The sequence below is a fragment of the Stigmatopora nigra genome, chromosome 5 (assembly GCF_051989575.1).
Source record: "Stigmatopora nigra isolate UIUO_SnigA chromosome 5, RoL_Snig_1.1, whole genome shotgun sequence".
Taxonomy (NCBI): Eukaryota; Metazoa; Chordata; class Actinopteri; order Syngnathiformes; family Syngnathidae; genus Stigmatopora; species Stigmatopora nigra.
The window spans coordinates 7,861,948-7,879,864 of record NC_135512.1 but is presented as its reverse complement, the minus strand read 5'-3'; the positions used below and the strand labels follow the sequence as shown (position 1 = coordinate 7,879,864).

At 39.5% G+C, this 17,917-nt stretch overlaps 3 protein-coding genes across 5 annotated transcripts in view; 1 reads left to right on the top strand and 2 right to left on the bottom strand.

Moving 5' to 3' along the window:
• The window catches only part of faf1 (Fas (TNFRSF6) associated factor 1), a 42,390-nt gene extending 39,765 nt beyond the window's left edge, over positions 1-2,625 (bottom strand). Inside the window, exons 1-3 of the mRNA XM_077718004.1 lie at positions 2,327-2,625; positions 1,485-1,553; positions 214-260 (exon numbers count right to left, since the gene is read on the bottom strand). Of these exons, the coding sequence (XP_077574130.1) occupies positions 214-260; positions 1,485-1,553; positions 2,327-2,386 (176 nt within the window). The 5' untranslated portion in view covers positions 2,387-2,625. The remainder of the gene's footprint in view (positions 1-213; positions 261-1,484; positions 1,554-2,326) is intronic.
• cdkn2c (cyclin-dependent kinase inhibitor 2C (p18, inhibits CDK4)) lies at positions 1,978-5,585 on the top strand. Its single transcript, XM_077718005.1, has 2 exons — positions 1,978-3,920; positions 5,095-5,585. The coding sequence occupies exons 1-2, from the start codon at positions 3,744-3,746 to the stop codon at positions 5,458-5,460; spliced, it is 543 nt and encodes a 180-aa protein (XP_077574131.1). The 5' UTR covers positions 1,978-3,743; the 3' UTR covers positions 5,461-5,585.
• A 3,304-nt stretch (positions 5,586-8,889) lies between these two features.
• rnf11b (ring finger protein 11b) lies at positions 8,890-17,683 on the bottom strand. 3 transcript variants are annotated; one of them, XR_013326520.1, is made up of 4 exons: positions 17,069-17,682; positions 12,299-12,468; positions 10,947-12,078; positions 8,890-10,886 (listed from the first exon to the last, which is right to left on the bottom strand). XR_013326520.1 is itself a non-coding variant. In XM_077718008.1 (4 exons), exons 1-3 carry the CDS (start codon positions 17,189-17,191, stop codon positions 11,907-11,909), a joined length of 465 nt encoding a protein of 154 aa, XP_077574134.1. In that variant the 5' UTR covers positions 17,192-17,683; the 3' UTR covers positions 8,890-11,850; positions 11,881-11,906. The 3 variants fall into 3 exon arrangements, 2 of the variants coding, with proteins under 2 accessions (XP_077574134.1, XP_077574132.1); XM_077718008.1 differs by having other exon boundaries at positions 8,890-11,850; positions 11,881-12,078; positions 17,069-17,683; XM_077718006.1 differs by having other exon boundaries at positions 8,890-12,078.
• Positions 17,684-17,917: the final 234 nt, after the last annotated feature.

Sequence of the window (17,917 nt, the reverse complement as noted above, 5' to 3'; positions counted from 1 at the left end):
ACAAACACGCTTGACATGATTTTTGTTGAAAGATATTTTCCAACTAATTAGTATGAGCACGATGACACATATTTACTTCATGTCACTCATTCTACAGTGTCTAAGGTACCAACGCTGTGAGCTACTGTGCAAATATGCTCTCCAGACTGTTGTGCAGGCAGTCACGTCACATTAGATCACGTCAAAATGACTGTGTAAAATATGTCTTATTACCTTTGCAAGATGCCATTCTCCTGTGGTATCACTCCATTGATGGCTGCCTGTTAAAAAAAAAAAAAAACAGACAAAGGCATGACTAAAATGTGAACAAACGTCATTAAATCCTCTATTATCAAGTGCATCAGCACTAGAATGTAGAATTTTGTGTAACACCAACCTGTCTCTTTGTGGTCATTAACTAAGACAAATTTAGCTTGCTTAAAAAGATGAACAAGTGAATAGATTGGACCAAAACACTGTGCTACAAAAGGCAAACCACCATCAGTAACAGTTTAGGATTTAATAAATTGGGAACTTGAGATTGAACCTATAACCGTCCTATATTTAGATGACTCGGCTAAACGTTTAGCATGAATGAATGGCTTTCTTTTAACCGTTTAATTTTGAGTTTGAGGGGAAGGAGACGTCAGGCTGTGTTGGCTTATAAAAACTTCTTTCAAAATTCCTTGTTATAAAAAAAACAAAAAAACTAAACAGAATTGTATCTGTAAAGGCACACAAAGGCACACACTTCTTTTGTCAAGTGTTTACAAAAAAGTGCAAGTCATGACATTCACCGGGGCTTGCGCTGTCACTATGCTGCTCACTTTCAACTCCTGCCAGCATTGGGACAAATATACACACAGGGCTTCCAAAATGGTTTCCCCACAAAGGCTGCTGCTTTTTATTACCTGCACCAAGGTCATGAGTATTGTGCAACGTCAGCAAATATAGTGTCCACCTGAAGCACAGGTGTGAGACTCAAGCCAGATTCCAAAGTATGTGCAACAAGTTCATGTTTCTTGCTTTAAAAAAAATCAATAAAAAGCAAGATTTCAGACTGTAGTCAATTTTAAAAAAAGAAAAAAAGCAATGTGGCAAGTAATTTTTGGTTAATAATCCACATTTAAAATACACTCTGATTAAACTGTATCCCCGAAACCTTAACACTGCACAAAGAAATCTACTAATGCCTGTACAACCTTTAATTTTGCTCCAGAACTGCTTTAATCAGTGGTCTAATAGAAATAGGAAGAATTATAAATATGTATTTGATTTACATTTACTTTATCAGTAGCAAAATCACTTAGTCACATGTTTATTTATTCAGCCTTGATAGTGAGTTGTGCCAAACTTGAGATTGCAGTTTATTTTAAAGCACCTCCTATCATCCACCAAAATGTATAATAAACATACTATAATGAGTTATTACCAATCATATAGGTGACTCTCTAGTGTTGTGATTGAGAACTGTGAAACATCATGTGTAGAGATAAAGGACTTACCACTAAATCCCAGTTATTAAGCTCTAACAAGGTGATTGCCTCTGCAATGTTGTCGATTCCAGTGCAAGCCTGCGTGCATATTAAAGCAAATTACAATCAGTGTCAATGTGCATTGGTCAAAATAAACATTTCTTCAAATCAGACATTGATTGCATAAATAATGCATAATATATAATTTTAATGTATAAATGCTCAATCCATTCGAACTGTGAGGGCTGACAGTGAATGATCATCAACAACACTCACTTTTTAAATGGATTGGACGTTTATCGATGACAATAACAATGCATTTTCTGTCTTCTTTGCCTGTTTAACCGCAGATTATGGGAATTTGTTATTCTTCAATTTGTACACTCCCACTTTCCAAATACAAACTCAAGAGTCACTGTCCAATATCGATCATTATACTTGCATAGGGGGCGTTGTATTGCGTAGTTAAACAGCGTCACAAACTACTCAACTAGCTGTCCTTTAAAGTGAATTATGAGCTTTGCTGTGAAAAGATCTTCATCTTGAGTATAGTGTGTGTGACGGGGGCTAACTAAACATGTCAACATTGAACAACTATTAAGAGCACCGTAACTCCACTATCAGTCCTAGAGGAGAATGTCTAACACGTTAAAAAAAAGACTAAATAAAAACCATCTGTCCCAAGCGTTTGATATGGCTTGAGCCAGCAAGATCTCCGTGCTAGTAACAGCATTCAGTTAGCAAGCTGTCAGTTGGTTAGCTGGATTGGTTAGCCGCAGAAAGCAGAGGCAATCGGCACCGTGGAGTGCCGTCTCGGATTCAGATCGGGTCAACGGCACCCCACAACACGCGTCATTTTGGGGTAAACAGACCTGAAAGTCGGCCAGAATCATCTCCCGGTCCAGGTTGCTGTCGCCGCTGTCGGAGGCCATGGCGATGACTGGCTAAAAGCAGCACTTCTTCCGCGGGCTCTCGTCGCTTCCCCGCAACACAGGAGGAGACCGATTGGGGGGAAATACGCGACCGAGACGTGATGAGCCTTTTGAAGCGGATCGAAAGGAGAATATTAAGTGAAACTGGAATGGGACCGCTTCAGGCAATCATTCTACAAAGTAACAGAGGTTCGACGCTTTACGGCAGCTGACGTAAAGCGGTGACAAATGCTGCAACATAGCCGGAACGCAGTGAAACAGTCACGCAACCCCGGTTTTCGTGGTCTAAGAATTTCGCGTATTTTTTTAAATGTGATATTAGTAGCGAGGGCCAACCGCTGCTGAAGTGAAGTTGATTCCCTGATTCGATGGCTGTGGGATTAGGCATGTGAATGGTTGTCTGTCTATATGCCTGCCCTACGATTGACCGGCGACCAGTCGAGGGTGCAGTGCTCCTCTTGCTTGAAGTCAACTGGGATAGGCTCCAGCACCCCGTGACCCTGTCAAAGGTGTTGGAAAAAATGAATGATTATTAGTTGCTACTTTTAAAAATAATTTTAGTAGTTATTAATCCCTTCATTCATCCATTTGTCTCCTTGTGCCCACTGATTGGCTGCACACCAATTCAGGGTATCCCATGACTGGTGACTAGGATAGGCTGCAGCACCCTCTGCGACCTTTGAGTATAATATACATATCGCAGTACCTGTCAAAACCATCAGAGGGCAGACTAGTATTTTTCTTCCTAAATATCTGAAATAAATCCGTACTATATATTTTTTAAAGAAAATAACGGTCACAACGAAGTTTTTAATTCTATACGAAAAAACAATAGTCAAAGATAACTAACTCAACAAAAAATGTTTGCACCAGTGTATTCAGAAGTAGTAGTAATGACATAATTATACATTTTTACCTACCTTATTAAATTAGTATTTGCAAACAAAGAAATTATTGAAGCTAGTTGAAATATGAAATTCTAATGTTGAACAAAATTTAGTATAAACCATTTGTGCAAGGAGTTCTGGCAGCAATCATTTGCTGCAGGCCCCTCCCAGTTCAAATAAATTGAACGTCAATCGTTGTCAATGACAACCAGGGATTGAAATAAATGTGTGGAATTTGGGGCTTATATCATCCAACAATAAAACTATTACAAAAATTAGCATTACTGATTTCCAGACCCTTATGGTCTTCGCCCATACACAGAAATATCACAAGAACATACTCACCGTAAGAGGAAAAAGGGCATGCAACTGTTACACATTGGTTCCCTACCCCTAGGCTAATGCAACCCTGACATGATTGTGGGAGGAGACACTGTCTCACTCAATACTCTGTTTGCACCATCCTGAAAATGACAAAGAAACAGCCATCTTCATCTTGGACCTCATGCACAATGGCTGGAGTTGTAGCATTAGCTGATCAACTGTGCAGTGCCTCTGCCAATGGAAATGTACCCACGGTTTTATTTCTGCTGCAAAATGGAGCTGATGTCAATGCGAGGAATGTTTTCCATAGGACTCCATTACAGGTGGGATCTGCTTTTTTCACCTTTCATCTTTAGAAATAGCTTCATTTAGTTGAACACGTGTTCTTGGTTTTTCCTTACCTTCTTGTTGTTAAGATTTTTATTTTTTTCATCATGAAATAATCCAGAAATAGAGGGGTCATGTGTAAGGAGGCAACCGGAAAAAGTCAAATTTGCTTATAATAAAGCATTAAAATTACTTTCACACGTGGTAGCAAGTATGATACTTTCTATTAAATTGTTTCAAGTGAATACATTAACATAAACAAAGTGTCAAGTTGTCATATATTCGAAATCTCATTCATTAATTTCCTGATATGGAACCTTACCTGTATAGTACTTACAAGCTATTACTAAAGATAACCTAGTGCATACAGTTGAGCACTGTTTTTCCATTATAATTTGTATCGATATATCAGGCTGAAGGCTGCTGGTTAAAGGTATAAATATTAAGAAAACAAGCCATAGAAGCAAAATAGAAGGTAGCAGGTAAAATGGCTGCTAACATTGTTGCATCATATTGCATCAAATTCAAAGTGTGAGTGGCAAGCATAATTCAAGAGTGCTGATATTTCAGATGGTAGAATAATTTGCCAACTGTGATTATTCTGATTACCATATGAACATTCCCAGCTCTATTTTGACACATGTCAGAGATGTCAAAATTTGTATAGCTAAAGACTATTATTACACATTATTTATATTTATATTTAATCATACTACCACTTGGTGCCACATATTTTATGCAAAGAAACAAGGTTGTTTTTTTTAAGCAAAATGAAACAAAATGCAAATTATTTAAGATAACGTGTTTGGCACTATAAATGTAAGTTGTTGTTTTTTTCTTTAAAAAAATCCATACTTTATAATTAAAATAATAGAAGATATTAGTGAAAATATATAATATTCATGTAGAAAAAGTTCTCTATAGAATCAATGTGGACAACAAATGACCCCACTTTGTCGTTTTAGTCCCTGAAATTATCATTTGAAAAATACCATTAGGCTACTTTTGCGCATTATAAAATACATTTTGATGAACAGATGACAGCCTATCGAAATTCCGGAAAACTACAAATATACGAAAACATGTCCTCCTAAAACACTGAATAAATGTTTGCTTAGCGTCTATGCATTTTTGCTCCTTCACTTGTATTTTTTTCAAACCTTTGCTCAGGTGGCGAAGTTAGGCACGACGGCGGTCGTCGAGGCCCTCCTGGCGGCCGGAGCTGACCCCAACCTCGGGGACACGGTCCTCGGCTTGACGGTCACCCACGACTCGGCCCGGGAAGGCTTCGACGACACCCTGCGAGTCTTGCTGGCCCACGGGGCGGACGCCAACGTCGTGGACGAACGGGGGGACCTTCCATTGCACTCGGCCGCCAAAAGCGGCAGCGTCCAGGCGGTGCGTGTCCTGCTCCCGGTCACGGCCGACCCCCTGCAAGTGAATCGGGATGGCGAGAGCGCCGAGGAGTCGGCGGTCCTCCGTGGGTGGCACGAGACGGCCGCCGTGATCCGCAGTTACCTTCGAGGCTCCTCGTGATTATGTTGCACTGCCGTCAATGGAGCCATTAATGTTGTTTCTCGGTTCGACAATGTAAAAAAAAAAACTCCCACTAAAGTCATCTCATTAAGAAGAGAAAAACACGAATACATATTTTGGAAGGATTTTTGTATTCACGAAGTGATTTCTTTCAAATAAAACTGAACAAAACGCGGATTACCTGCACAGTCATGATGAATTGGCGATTGGGGTAGTTTAACCCATTATATCACAGGTGACAAAACAGCGGCCCGCGGGCCAAATAGGGCCCGAGAAAGTAAAATTTTATGATGAAATTCAAATGCAGATTGTAGATTATTTTCGGTGTTTCCTCATTTTACATCAATTATTGCAAACAATTTGTCCTAATTTGAAGGTTCAAAAATGATCTATCGATTAGCACGGTCGAGAAAGCTGTCAATTTATTAATCGATTAATTTTGGCAGCCGAGTTGGAAGACATAACGGCCCTGCAGATGTAATTGAAACTACCGTATGGCCCACGCCAAAAAATGAGTTTGACACTCCTGCTTTATATGGAAAAGTGAAAGTCGAATCCAGGTCGGTTCACCTGTGTGGAGTTTGCATGTTCTTGCCGGGCCTGTGTGGGTTTTCTCTGAGTACTTCGGTTACCTCCCACATTCCAAAAAAAAAAACATGCATGGTGGGCTGATTGGACACTCTGAATTACCCCTAAGTATGAGTGTGAGTTTGAATGGTTGTCCGATCCTCGTGCCCTGCGATTGTCTGGCCACCGATTCAGGGTGTCCCCCGCCTCTGACGTGAAGTCAGCTGGGGTGGGCTCCAGCACCCTCGCTAACCTAGTGAGGATAAAACACTTCAGAAAATTAATGTTTTTCAGTTGTAAAAAAATACTCAATCAATAGACACGATACAAGAGGTGCAATATACTTAGAGTGGGAAGACAAAGTGCTGAGTGGACTGGTGAAGTCACACTGGTGGAATGTCTGGGACAGGGACACGCCTATTCCTCCACCAGACATGCAGGAGGTCAGACACAGGGGGATTACTTGGGCATTCTGCCATGGGAGTAAGGCCTGGGGTGGCTGGCACCTGGGATAAGATAAGAAAAAGGGATTCAGTCCAGACACCAAAGTAGAGCGAGACACAAGCTCGGGCAGGAATACCCACAACATTCAAAAGGTTGAGGGGGAAAACCCTGTGGAGTTGGGAACAATGCAAAGCATTCTTCTGAGAACGTTGGAAAGCATGCAGGTAAATAATTGCAATATTATTGCCAACCCACACACACAGTCATATTGGGGCATTAACAATGAGCCTATAGTATGTGAAATGTGTCATTTCAGTCTTTGTGAAACAGTCACCGTGATAATGAATATTGGAACGCTTTTAGTCGTATTGACTGGCATACAATTATGTGGCTCTTTTCATCCTCTAGATGTGAATTTGAATTAGTTTGTTGGTATGGATTGGACGTCGTTTGCCATCAATGGCAGCCATAAAGTTATTTTTGTGCATGGTAACATTGACAGTCAGTATAGCAGATTATTTGAACAATTATTATCCATATATTTCTAACATTACAACTTATTTTCGGCAAATAATGATGGAAAAGTAATATTACGTGGTGCCGCTATAAAATTGAAATAAGAGCGTAAAATTAGTAGTATACAGTAGGGCATTTTTTTCAAAATAATTCACGTAAACATAATGCTGTTAACACATTACGTGAATCGTAAAGCCCGTTTAATTGTAACGTGCAATTCTTTGGATAAAAAATAATGACGTTTTTTTTTTTAAATATTGGTCGTATCGTATTGACTTTATAGTTTCCACGTCAAAATAGGTTACAAGATAGAATTTACAAACGCGTGTTTTTTAGTCCGTATTTTCTTTGCAATTTAACTTTTCGTTTAAGATCAATCAAGAAACACAAGAAAGTGGCCTACAATATTTGGTGTAATATTTTTTTTTACGTTTATTCGTTGTAAACGAGTTAGAATATTATGTGCATGGCGGAGGCCGTAAAATTGAGGACAGAAGGGGCGTGGCCATTACAAAGGGCTCACGTTGGGATAGTCTAGTAAAGATAAAGATATTTCTTGTTATTTTAAACACTTCATTTGAAAATTAAACACTAGATACAAAGTTTTTTTTTAAAGAATAAGAATATTTAATGTTTTTCTAAAAAATACAATTCAGAATAAAGAGAATATCTAAGATTCCTCCTTAATGAAAAAGTTAAAACATGAAATAAGAACATAGTATTTATTATGAAATGAGTGCCATGCAAAGAGTTAAATGAACTCACCCCGTTTTTCCAACTCCTCTTCACAAACTGGAAAACTTGAATGAAGATCTGGATCAGCACTTCCATTCTGCTTGTTGTGGATACAACTGAAATATTTGCAATGTTAAATATCCAAAATAGGACAGGCTCCAGCACCCCTGCGACCCAAAAAAAAAGCTTTTACCTCTTCTATATACATGACATCATCATACAAGTTTTCCCAAACGGCAAGGAATAGTAATCCAACTCTAAGTAAATTTGGGAATTTTAAGGACGCAATAAAATATGGCATGTATTTGCTTCATTTAGCAAATAGACATTTTCCTAATCCTAAATGTTTTGTTTCATGCTACAATTGGATTTGAAACAATTGGCCTGAAATAGAATAAAATATGCAGTTTCTGAGAAAATGCAAATGTTCTGAGACCAAATCTAAAGTAAAAATAAATGAGAAATCCTTGACAATATTTTTTTAGGATACTAAATAAGTGTTTGGTAAGCCCAAAAGTGGCATTATTTTCTCCTATCCCTGCTAATGACCCCATTGACCCTAATAATGTGCTTTTGATTCATACAGTATCTCAGAAATAGCACGTGCAATGATTTTTCTAAAAGTTTTCCCTTCAAAGTAAAACATTTGTAGTCCCTATTAAAACCAGGAATATGAAGGTAAAAATTGTGAATTGGGGGCGGCTTATAAGCGAGAAATTGTAAAATTCAACAATTTTCAGGGGCGGCTTATACGTGGGCGCGGCTATATACGATTAAATACAATATGCATTTTTCAGTCTTCCTCACCCCATAAAACATTTTTCTCTGAAAGTAATGACATGAGCACTGAGCATGTGTTCAGTTGCAGTGTCTATTTAGTAGTCATTTGTAGCACTCTGCATATTTCTGTATAGGCAAATATCTAACAAGGATCCTGACACAAACATACAACACCCAACCCGTTCACATAACCATACAGAAATGGATAGTTTGGTTCTGAAAATAAAAGATAACAAACCACCAACAATTAAACTAAAGTGAGGCAACTTCATGTGCAGCTGTTTCATTGTCAGTGAATTTCCGGTCTAACCAGTCCGTGGCGGGGAGTCATTTTGGGGAAATAAACAAAGAGCGGCATAACTGAAAAATAATGAAGTTCGCCTCCAAATTGTTGTAACGGCTCCAAATGTTCAAGATTTATTGGATAAGGTTGGCAGTTTGAGGGTATCCATTACACGGTGTATACAGACAGTACTGTGCAAAAAGCTGTATGTTGTTTTAGCAATTCTTTCACGGTGGCATACAGTATGACTAGAATTTCCGTTACCATTGTGGAACCGCAAATACATGCGGGCCTTCACTTTTACAGTGGTGCCTTCAATTATAAGTTTATTCATTCCATGATGATACTCTTATCTCAAAGCATCTTTGCCCATTTAAACCCCATTAAAAAGTAAAATAGAGATGATATTTGGACTTTTCAATAGCAATTAAAAAATAATCATCCCGATTGAATGAAGATTAAACTTTTCTATTGATAGGCAGTATAGTAAATGTGTACAAATAAAGGGACATTATTAGTACTGCCAGAGACTTGCTGAGATGCAATATTATCGGTTGTTTTATCACATGGGACACAAACACGCCAAGGATTACGATTATTGTGTGTCTAAATGTTTGGCTTATGTTGAAATATCCAGTCTACAGGGTTATTTTCATTTGGTTTAGTGTTATGATTCACTGGCAGTGTTCCCAGTTGACACAGATATTTGACTTCTATAGGTGTCAATAACAGTTGGAATTGTTAGCATTAATCCAGAAAAGGCATTTCTAAAGCAAAGTTGTTTTCAATACACTAAGTGTAATTATGGGTTAATTTGACCGTAAACTTGAAGGTGGCTTTTCACTTTGACCATTAAAAAATTAAAAGGAATTCTACCAATTGCTGTGTATTGTTAAGTAAAGTTTACTGCTTCCATACAGCGCTCCTATCTCATTTTCCCAGCAAAACTTAAGTCTGCTCCTATGAAATCATAAAGCCAAGTAAAACAACCAAGCTCACGTGCACAGTACTGTACTTCTATTTGCAATTTCCCTTTTGCTTGCTATTCTCAACAGCGCTAGACAAGATCCTGAATAAGACATGAACATTTTATACATAAAATTAATCCTAATCCAACACAAATATCCAACTGCCCTCCCTAAATGTTTGTTGTGTTTTTGGTTAGTCGAGCCATCTTAAGGTGATCTTGTATTGCAACTCGGGCCTCCGTTACCCTAAAATGATTTTTTTATCTAATTTGCTACGATGTTTTAGGGATCACATAACTGGGGGCACCAAAAAACCAATGAATCCTCCCTGCTAGCTTAATTCTGGACCAAATAAAGGCTGTTATGGTTGTGATCTGAAATCTGTGTATAGTTTCAAATATATTTTTAGTACATTTTAGTGATAGTTTTATTTCATATTGAAAGTTGAATTACTATTACAAGACAAGTTTGATTTTTTACAGAACAAAATATGCATTCTGTCATGATTTCACTGAGGGGTTTGTAAACCAAACGGGCTGCTAGGCCAGCCAGGTTGAAACTGTGCTACGCAAGAAAATAGAAAAAGAACTCAAATTTCAAGCGTATTTGAATGGGCAAAGGTGGCATTTTATGTTCGGTAGTTGGATACTCTCTGCCTTTGCACTGAATTGAACTTAAATCTACTTTAAGTATTTTTTTAAAAATGCTAACAGATAGTTTTCTATGGATTGGGCTTTGAGTTTCCTGGATGGAATATTGTATTTGGTATCCCGCTAAAATGTTTTTGTTATCATAAAAGAGACAATTTCACTCCTATTGCAAAGGCTGGCATGGATTCAAAGAGCGTTGCAGAAGGGGAAAAATATCTGATTCGTATACTTCAAAAACCGATGTAAGGTAGTGATGTGGGTAATTCGACCAGCGAATTGGATCAACAATAGAAGCAAGTGTTGAAAGCACTATCGTTAACTGTGAACTGAAACGGATGCATCAGTTCTTTCCGAATGGGAGTAGCGAGTCAACATTGGTTCTACCTTGATGCCTCCAACGCGAAAACCTGTGGGAAAGGCAGTTTGGGCCCTTTGGATTAGGAGGCATCAGCTTGATTGACACGTAACATTTCCTTTCGCCACCTGGGGGGGAAATCGAACAGAAGCCCTTTACAAAAACACAATCAAGTTGACATTTCTCACCGAAGATCAAGACTGAGTGCTTCTGTCATAATCTAATCGCAAAACTGCAACGGGCGGCAGCTCGAGGCCCACGACTTCTTTTATCTGGTCTCAGCAAGGATCCTAGGCGGTCTGAGGAAAGACAGCACGGTGGGCAGACGGGCCATGTTGTGTGTCACCAAAGTCCATGTCAAAATGACACTACTCCCCGAAAAAGTTTGGGATATTGGTCTTGAAAATTTTAGGATGCACTGAAAAGGTGCCAAGTGAATGAATTCACTTAAAGCACGTTTGTCCAAACCGGTTCTTGGGGGAGGGCACGAAGGGTGCAGGTATTTATTCCAACAAATATAGAGGATAGATTTCAATCAATCTGGTGTCTTCCTAGTGATGTCATTACTACTACCCATCATTACACGGGTCTGTGCTTGAGTAGATCGACATAAGGTAATTGATAGGTGTTGTCTCTCTCTTTAACCTGACCTTTGAACCTTTAAACGCACAGGTTCAAATGCATCAATATATTTTTCACAATTCAAAAACTATTCAATAAATAGTAAGACAAGTGCATTGGCATTTTAGAAAGGTACTACATAAGCTTACCTGCAGAGATGAGAATGCATTTCAGATTCATCCTAAAAGTTCACCCGCAAGCCCGATACCCCAAACTTTTTGTGTGAATATGTGACAGTAAAAAGTCTCCACCTTTTTTTTTTTTTCAGAAGTCCGCTGCTTCTTGAAAGGCAGCTTAATTTCTAACTCTCCCGATCACAATCCTGACCAGCAGGTCCACTTGTGAACACTCTCATGGTTACTAATCCTGGATATGTCCACGAGTATGCAGTCTAAGTATGTGTGTTTGCATCAAGTGTGGTCCACGTTTACGCATATGTGTGTGTGTGTGTGTGTGTGTGTGTGTGTGTGTGTGTGTGTGTGTGTGTGTGTGTGTGTGTGTAAGTGGTGGTGACGTGCAGTGGCTTGTCAGTTGGTCTCGTAGGAGGAAAGCAACGCGGCATCCACCGGTTCCATGCAGGACGGGCAGGTGAAGGACCTCATGAGCCAGTCGTCGATACAGTCCATGTGGTAGATGTGCATGCAGGGCAGGAACCTGATGGGATCCCCATACACAAAGTCCATCATGCAGATGACGCACCTGTGGACCAAAATGCACACGTCTGACTTTTATTTACCTTTCATTGACAGTTACAGAAGTTTCATCCGTTTCAACAGGGAGGATTAGCATGGAATAGTTGCCACGAGCCCTCCCAAATGAGATTATTTTACATTCTATGATCTCCTAAAATTACCCAGTTCAATCAATATAAATTTGAAAGAAGAAAAAGTTTGGGTAATGCAGTTCCATTATAACTTACTCTCTGATCTTCTTCTCAGAACCGTCCCGACCAGGGTCAAAAACACCCCTGGGAAGGTGCTGGATTAGTCCGATTCGTTGGGCGATGCGCACCTGCTCCTCTTCGGTCAGTTGGGTGGCTAGTCTTGCTTGGTTGGGTGTCGGGTGGTAGATGGGAACGTGGATCTGCTCCTGCATACACAAGGTAAAAAAGCCAATAAGGAGACGGACAACCAGTCACGCTCACAATCATAGCTAGGAGCAATCTAGAGTGTTCAACCAGACTACCCTGCATGTTTTTAGAATGTTTGAGGAAGCCAGAGAAAAACCACACAGGCGAGGGGAGATCATGCGAACTCCATAGAGCAAGGACCAACCTGGGACCGAACCCTTGATTCCAAAACTGTAAGGCAGACACCTTGACCCAGTGCTTCTCAATTATTTTCTGTTAGCCCCCCCCCCTCCCCCCCCCCCCAGCAAGAAGAAAACTATTCGCCCCTCCCTCCCACTTCCCACCGTGACTATAAATAAAATCATTTTATAAAATTGTTATAAGTACAACATTTTATCCTTATTAACAATAAAGAAAAGGGAAAAAAGAAAGAAATATAGTCAAACTTACAAAGAATAACTTTATTAAATCTTGTTTTAAGTCTGCAACAGAAAAGATTTTAAGTGCATCAATGCCTGAAATAAAAAAATAAATGAGAGCACCACTGCCAGCTACTGTAGTGGATGCGCAATTACACTTTATACTTGTACGGCCAAATAAAATCCTGTTCCCCAGGGTTATCCCCCCCCCCCCCCCCCCAGGTATAGCACCACGCCCCCCAGGGGGGGGGGCGCGCCCCACTATTTGAGAAGAAATGCCTTAACCACATGTCTGCCGGGCCACCCTTGATGTTTCTGGTATACTATTTCAATTCACTACAATTTTGGATAGGGTTCAACATTTTGAAAAACAATAAAAAATTGGCCTTTAAGGAGACCAGAAAAGGCCAACAAAGTATGACTTGATAAAATTGTCAGGGTTACAGAATGAGTGAATGCTGTATTTGAAGGCACCAAAATGAAATATCTTGAAATAGCAATGACTCACTCATTTCATGATGACTGCAGAGGAGGTGTAATTTCGTTTTAAAAAAAAGATAGAGTAAAAACGCATTTAATGTACTTGGAAATTCATTCTGAATGCAGTTTGCAAAGTCCATTTATGTGGTGCAGTAACATGAGTGAGTACAATGAGTCAGCGTAATGTGCCCAACAGCTTGGGTCCTTTCACCCGTGCCAAAGATGGAGAGATGCCAAACGAGCAAATGTGTGAGGGAGTTGCTGCCATACAGTGTGCGTGTGGGTGTGTATATATGTGTGTTGTCCGCTGTGCCAGTGGTCAGCAGTCTTTATTGTTAGCAAAGGCCTCTCCCTTCGCTGTGCGTCAGCTGGGCAGGGGCTCATTATGTAACTTCGGCTTGACCGGGAGCACATGCGGGGTTGGAAGGAGGGGGGTTAGAGAATTGGGCAAAGGGGGGCATAGTTGCCATGTAGCGGGCACGCTTTTGGTGAAGTGCTGTGGCTTTACCACACGTAACGATGGATGTCCAAAAACACGGAGAATGGCAATCTAAATGTCCTTGCAGACTGAATAGTTTTAATGTGTTTTCCCAAAAGTATATTTTAAATAACCTTAAGTCAAGAGTTTAGAAATGCATAATTGTACTGCTGCACACTTACAATATTTGCAATCTCATAGTTAACGTTCCAAAATGGTATGTAGCTGGAAACAAATTAACTTGGGCAGCTATCGTCTAAGAATCCCAAACATTTCAGGCATGGCTGGTAAATTGGACTGCAGACAGAAGCAAAATAAAAAACGACTTTAGCAATTCTTCAGGGGAAATACAATCCAACTATCAGCATGCAAACATGAAATTCTTGAATGTTTACACTGGGATTATTTGATCTCATATTGTCATAACAAAACAAAAAGACACTCACTACCTGCCGCATGTGACACTATCCGGACAACAGCAACACTTGTGACAAGTCAGCTGACTGTCTCTAAGACTCCCAGCAACCAAATCTCCAGTCAATACCTGTGCGTGTAGGGTGGCCCAACCTTCAGTTTTATGTAGGTCGGTCCATAATTCAAAAGACTCATTTGGCACCCAGCACAGCTTCAACCAAGACACTTATTGTATTCTTTTTTTGGAGTTGCACTGTCCCTCATTTTAATGTTGTGGAAATGAGCACATTACATGCATTATTACCGATGAAAGCAATAAATGACAAAACTGCAGTGTCACTAATGAGTTTTTATACTATGCTAGCTCCAACATAGACCATTCTTTGCACAAGAGTCATCGCAGGTCACACATGCTAATGCAAACAGCCTTATCTGTCTTTGTCTGCTTCCACTGCAATGAGTCAGCACTACTTTCACCAGCTGTTTGCCCTTATGACCAGAAATGAGCGTCAGTATACATAACCTAAAAAAAAAAATCAAGAAGATCAGCTATTATCTGTGATGAACCACTCTTGTCTACATACTTGACATCAATAAATTGGATGCAAAATATTTTGGTTGCCTAAGTGGTTTGTTCTGCTTAGAGGACCTATATTATCCACTTAGTCTGGCAGGTTCTCACAAGCGAGGAAGTTGTAAGTAAGCACAGTCCTTCTTCCAAAGAACCTTCCTCTATGTTGTGTGACAAGAGCCCCATGTGCTTTTTGGCAAGGAGAGAGAGACTCCCAAGTGCTCACTCGATGATGATTATTGAATTCCTGAGAAATAAAGTCTGATGGGTGTGGTTGTTTTATATTTACTTTAATTGCACTCTGTTAACTTCCTGAAAATGCAATTTTTAAAATGTCTATCATTCTTCCTTGCATGACGAATGCCCAAAATTAACTCCTGAGGAAACAATTCGACAAAAGAAAGACACTCACGCTCCGTGCCAGGAATGCTCTTGGCAAATATGAGTCAATTCGAATGAAAATGGGGAAGCATCATTTGACTCACCCACCGCTCACAACGACTTTGTGAATCTGTGTATTTCATTGTTGAATAACAAACATTCTTAAAGACTCTGTATATTAGTCCAATGTCATAATCACAACAAGTTGCCGATTTTTGCAGTCTGCTAGCATGCGAGGCAAAGGACTTCTGTACTGTTATCACCGTGTGCCGTCAATCTTATTTATTTATGTCTAAAATGTCTTTTCCTGTATGTGTATTCTCACCCTCTTGATGCTGCCACAGTGAATTTCCCAAATAAGGGATGAATAAAGTTATCTAATCTAATCTAAGTAGTGCAGTAGAAGCAAGCAAGGTACCATTATTACTAAACTAGAATGAGCTGCAGATTATTCTAGTCTGCTAGCATGCTATACTGGTATTGTCATGATTTTTTAAATTTTTATGAGAATTACACATACCAGTATAGAATTAGAGAACTATGAATGGTTAAAAGAGCATAGGATTTGTCTGTCAAATTTGCTTTTCTAGATTAAAATGAGCGCCGCCGTGAATGGCACTGGAACATGATCATTCACTAAAAATCGCTGCGTGCCAAGCTTTGAAGAAGGAGCCGCATTCAATGTGAAACAGCACGAATGAGGACTTGGCGCCTCTAGAAAGCGTGTTATGCTGAACTGTGCAAGCCAAAAATGAGTGCCATGTTCCCAGCTCAGGAAAGGTTGTGCTCGCTTTGGTCTACTGGGAGCATTGAGGGATGTTGGATATGGCTGTTTTGAATGAGCCATTTATAAATGTAGTGTTTAACTAGTTGGTTATGGCTCTTTTGAAATTCTACCGACACCATTGATCTGTAAAACCTATTTAGAACTCTATAAGAGAATTAAACAAGCATATTATAAGGACTCACTAACCATTTCATTATGTAAACCTCTATCTGAAATTCCACATTTACAAAGACTGTAGTGCTCATTGATAATGATTTAAAAATGTGCATTTTAGGTTAATTAAAGTCTTGAAATGTAGACGTTCTTTTGAGCAACTGGGTTTGTCCTAAGCTAGTTTACTCTACCGTTAAATACAAATACTTATCTTAAATCTTGGATAAGGCTTAGCATATTAACCTAGTAACTAGCACATGAGCTTATGCAAGACTCATCAGATACTTGTTTAAGGGAAAATTCATTCATGCTTTTTCCGTATTCATCCATATACAAACGACACTAATATTCATTCATCGTCTTTAAAGGAATTGTCTCACAATGCAAAGGCCTAACTAAATAAACCCAAATTTCATACTGAGTAAGAACATTAGTGAGCAAATTGAGATCACGTCCTTATTATTTCTCTAACAATTGTAATATGGTTAAGATGTTAAGGTTTTTTTTCAAATACCAAAATGTATTTCTTGATTTATCTGTGTTTTTTTGGCTGAATTTTATGTTGTGTGACACAATTTAAATAAATAGTGTGGGGATGTGCGACAGAAATACATGAGCTTTACCAATAACAACACAAATTGCCAGATTATATATTTCAATGTTTTCCAAACATGATTGTTTTATTTAATCTTTTATTATTTGCACTTTGTACACATTAATTGCTAAATATTTACTATAACCCTCATTGTTTGTGAGAACAGTTTTGATTGTCTGGTTACATATTACCCATTGTGATAGTTTAAGAATTATTATTAAATTGTGTTGTGGACCACTATTCATAAACGTCATAGGCAGTACGATGACATACATATTCGAAGCCGATTAGGATCGGTGTTTGGTACCTTATTTGCACGCGGAGGTCTCCTTGAGAAGTTACCTGATAAGGGGGCGGCGGCTCCAGGTCGGGGTCCACTCCGTCTCCGTAGCTGGCCCGATCCGATTGAGATTCGTGGAGCAAAGACATGTCGTCCGAAGTTGGCGACTTGAGGCAGTTGCCCATCTTCGTCCGAACCCACTCACTTCTGGATCTCTCGTTTACTCTCGGCGTCGTTTCCCTTACGTAACAAAGCCAATATTTCACAGCACTACTTGTTTCAAGGAGATGTTGTTGTTTTCTGTTGGTTTGTTTGTTTTTTAAGAGTGACGGCGTCGTTGCAAGACGAACGGATGACGTCTGTTCTCACCCAGACGACAGGAGGGCTGCCTACGGCTCAACAACACAACATCCCCCTCCAGCTAGTCGCTTGCCATACAAAGAGCTAGCTCGTCTTGACTAGCTAGCCTGTGACGCTCGCTTTTAAGATAAATAAATATGCACACAAAGCCGTCTCCTTTGATCCATGTAGATAAAATGGGCTAAAAAAGAGCCATGATTTAAGATCAGGGCCGTTTCTCCCGGAAACCCTCCGCTTGTAGATTACGTCAGGGACTTTCCAGTTTTCAGTCGCACTCAACATCGACCAAAAAGACGGGTAGCTGTAGCAACATAAAACCCCGCCCACTGAAAATAACAGCCAATCGGCGTCAGAGAATGTCCACGCAGCCAATGTTTGCAGCCAATTGGAATATCGACAATGTTATTCTCCGCAAACATAAACAAAAGCTTGGAATCTTAACATCACCGTTTGAGGCGGGGACATATTCAGCATATTAACACATCTTTTAGTCCCAATATTGTTTTATTATTCACCACTTCAGTACATCGCAATTATTACAATATTACAAG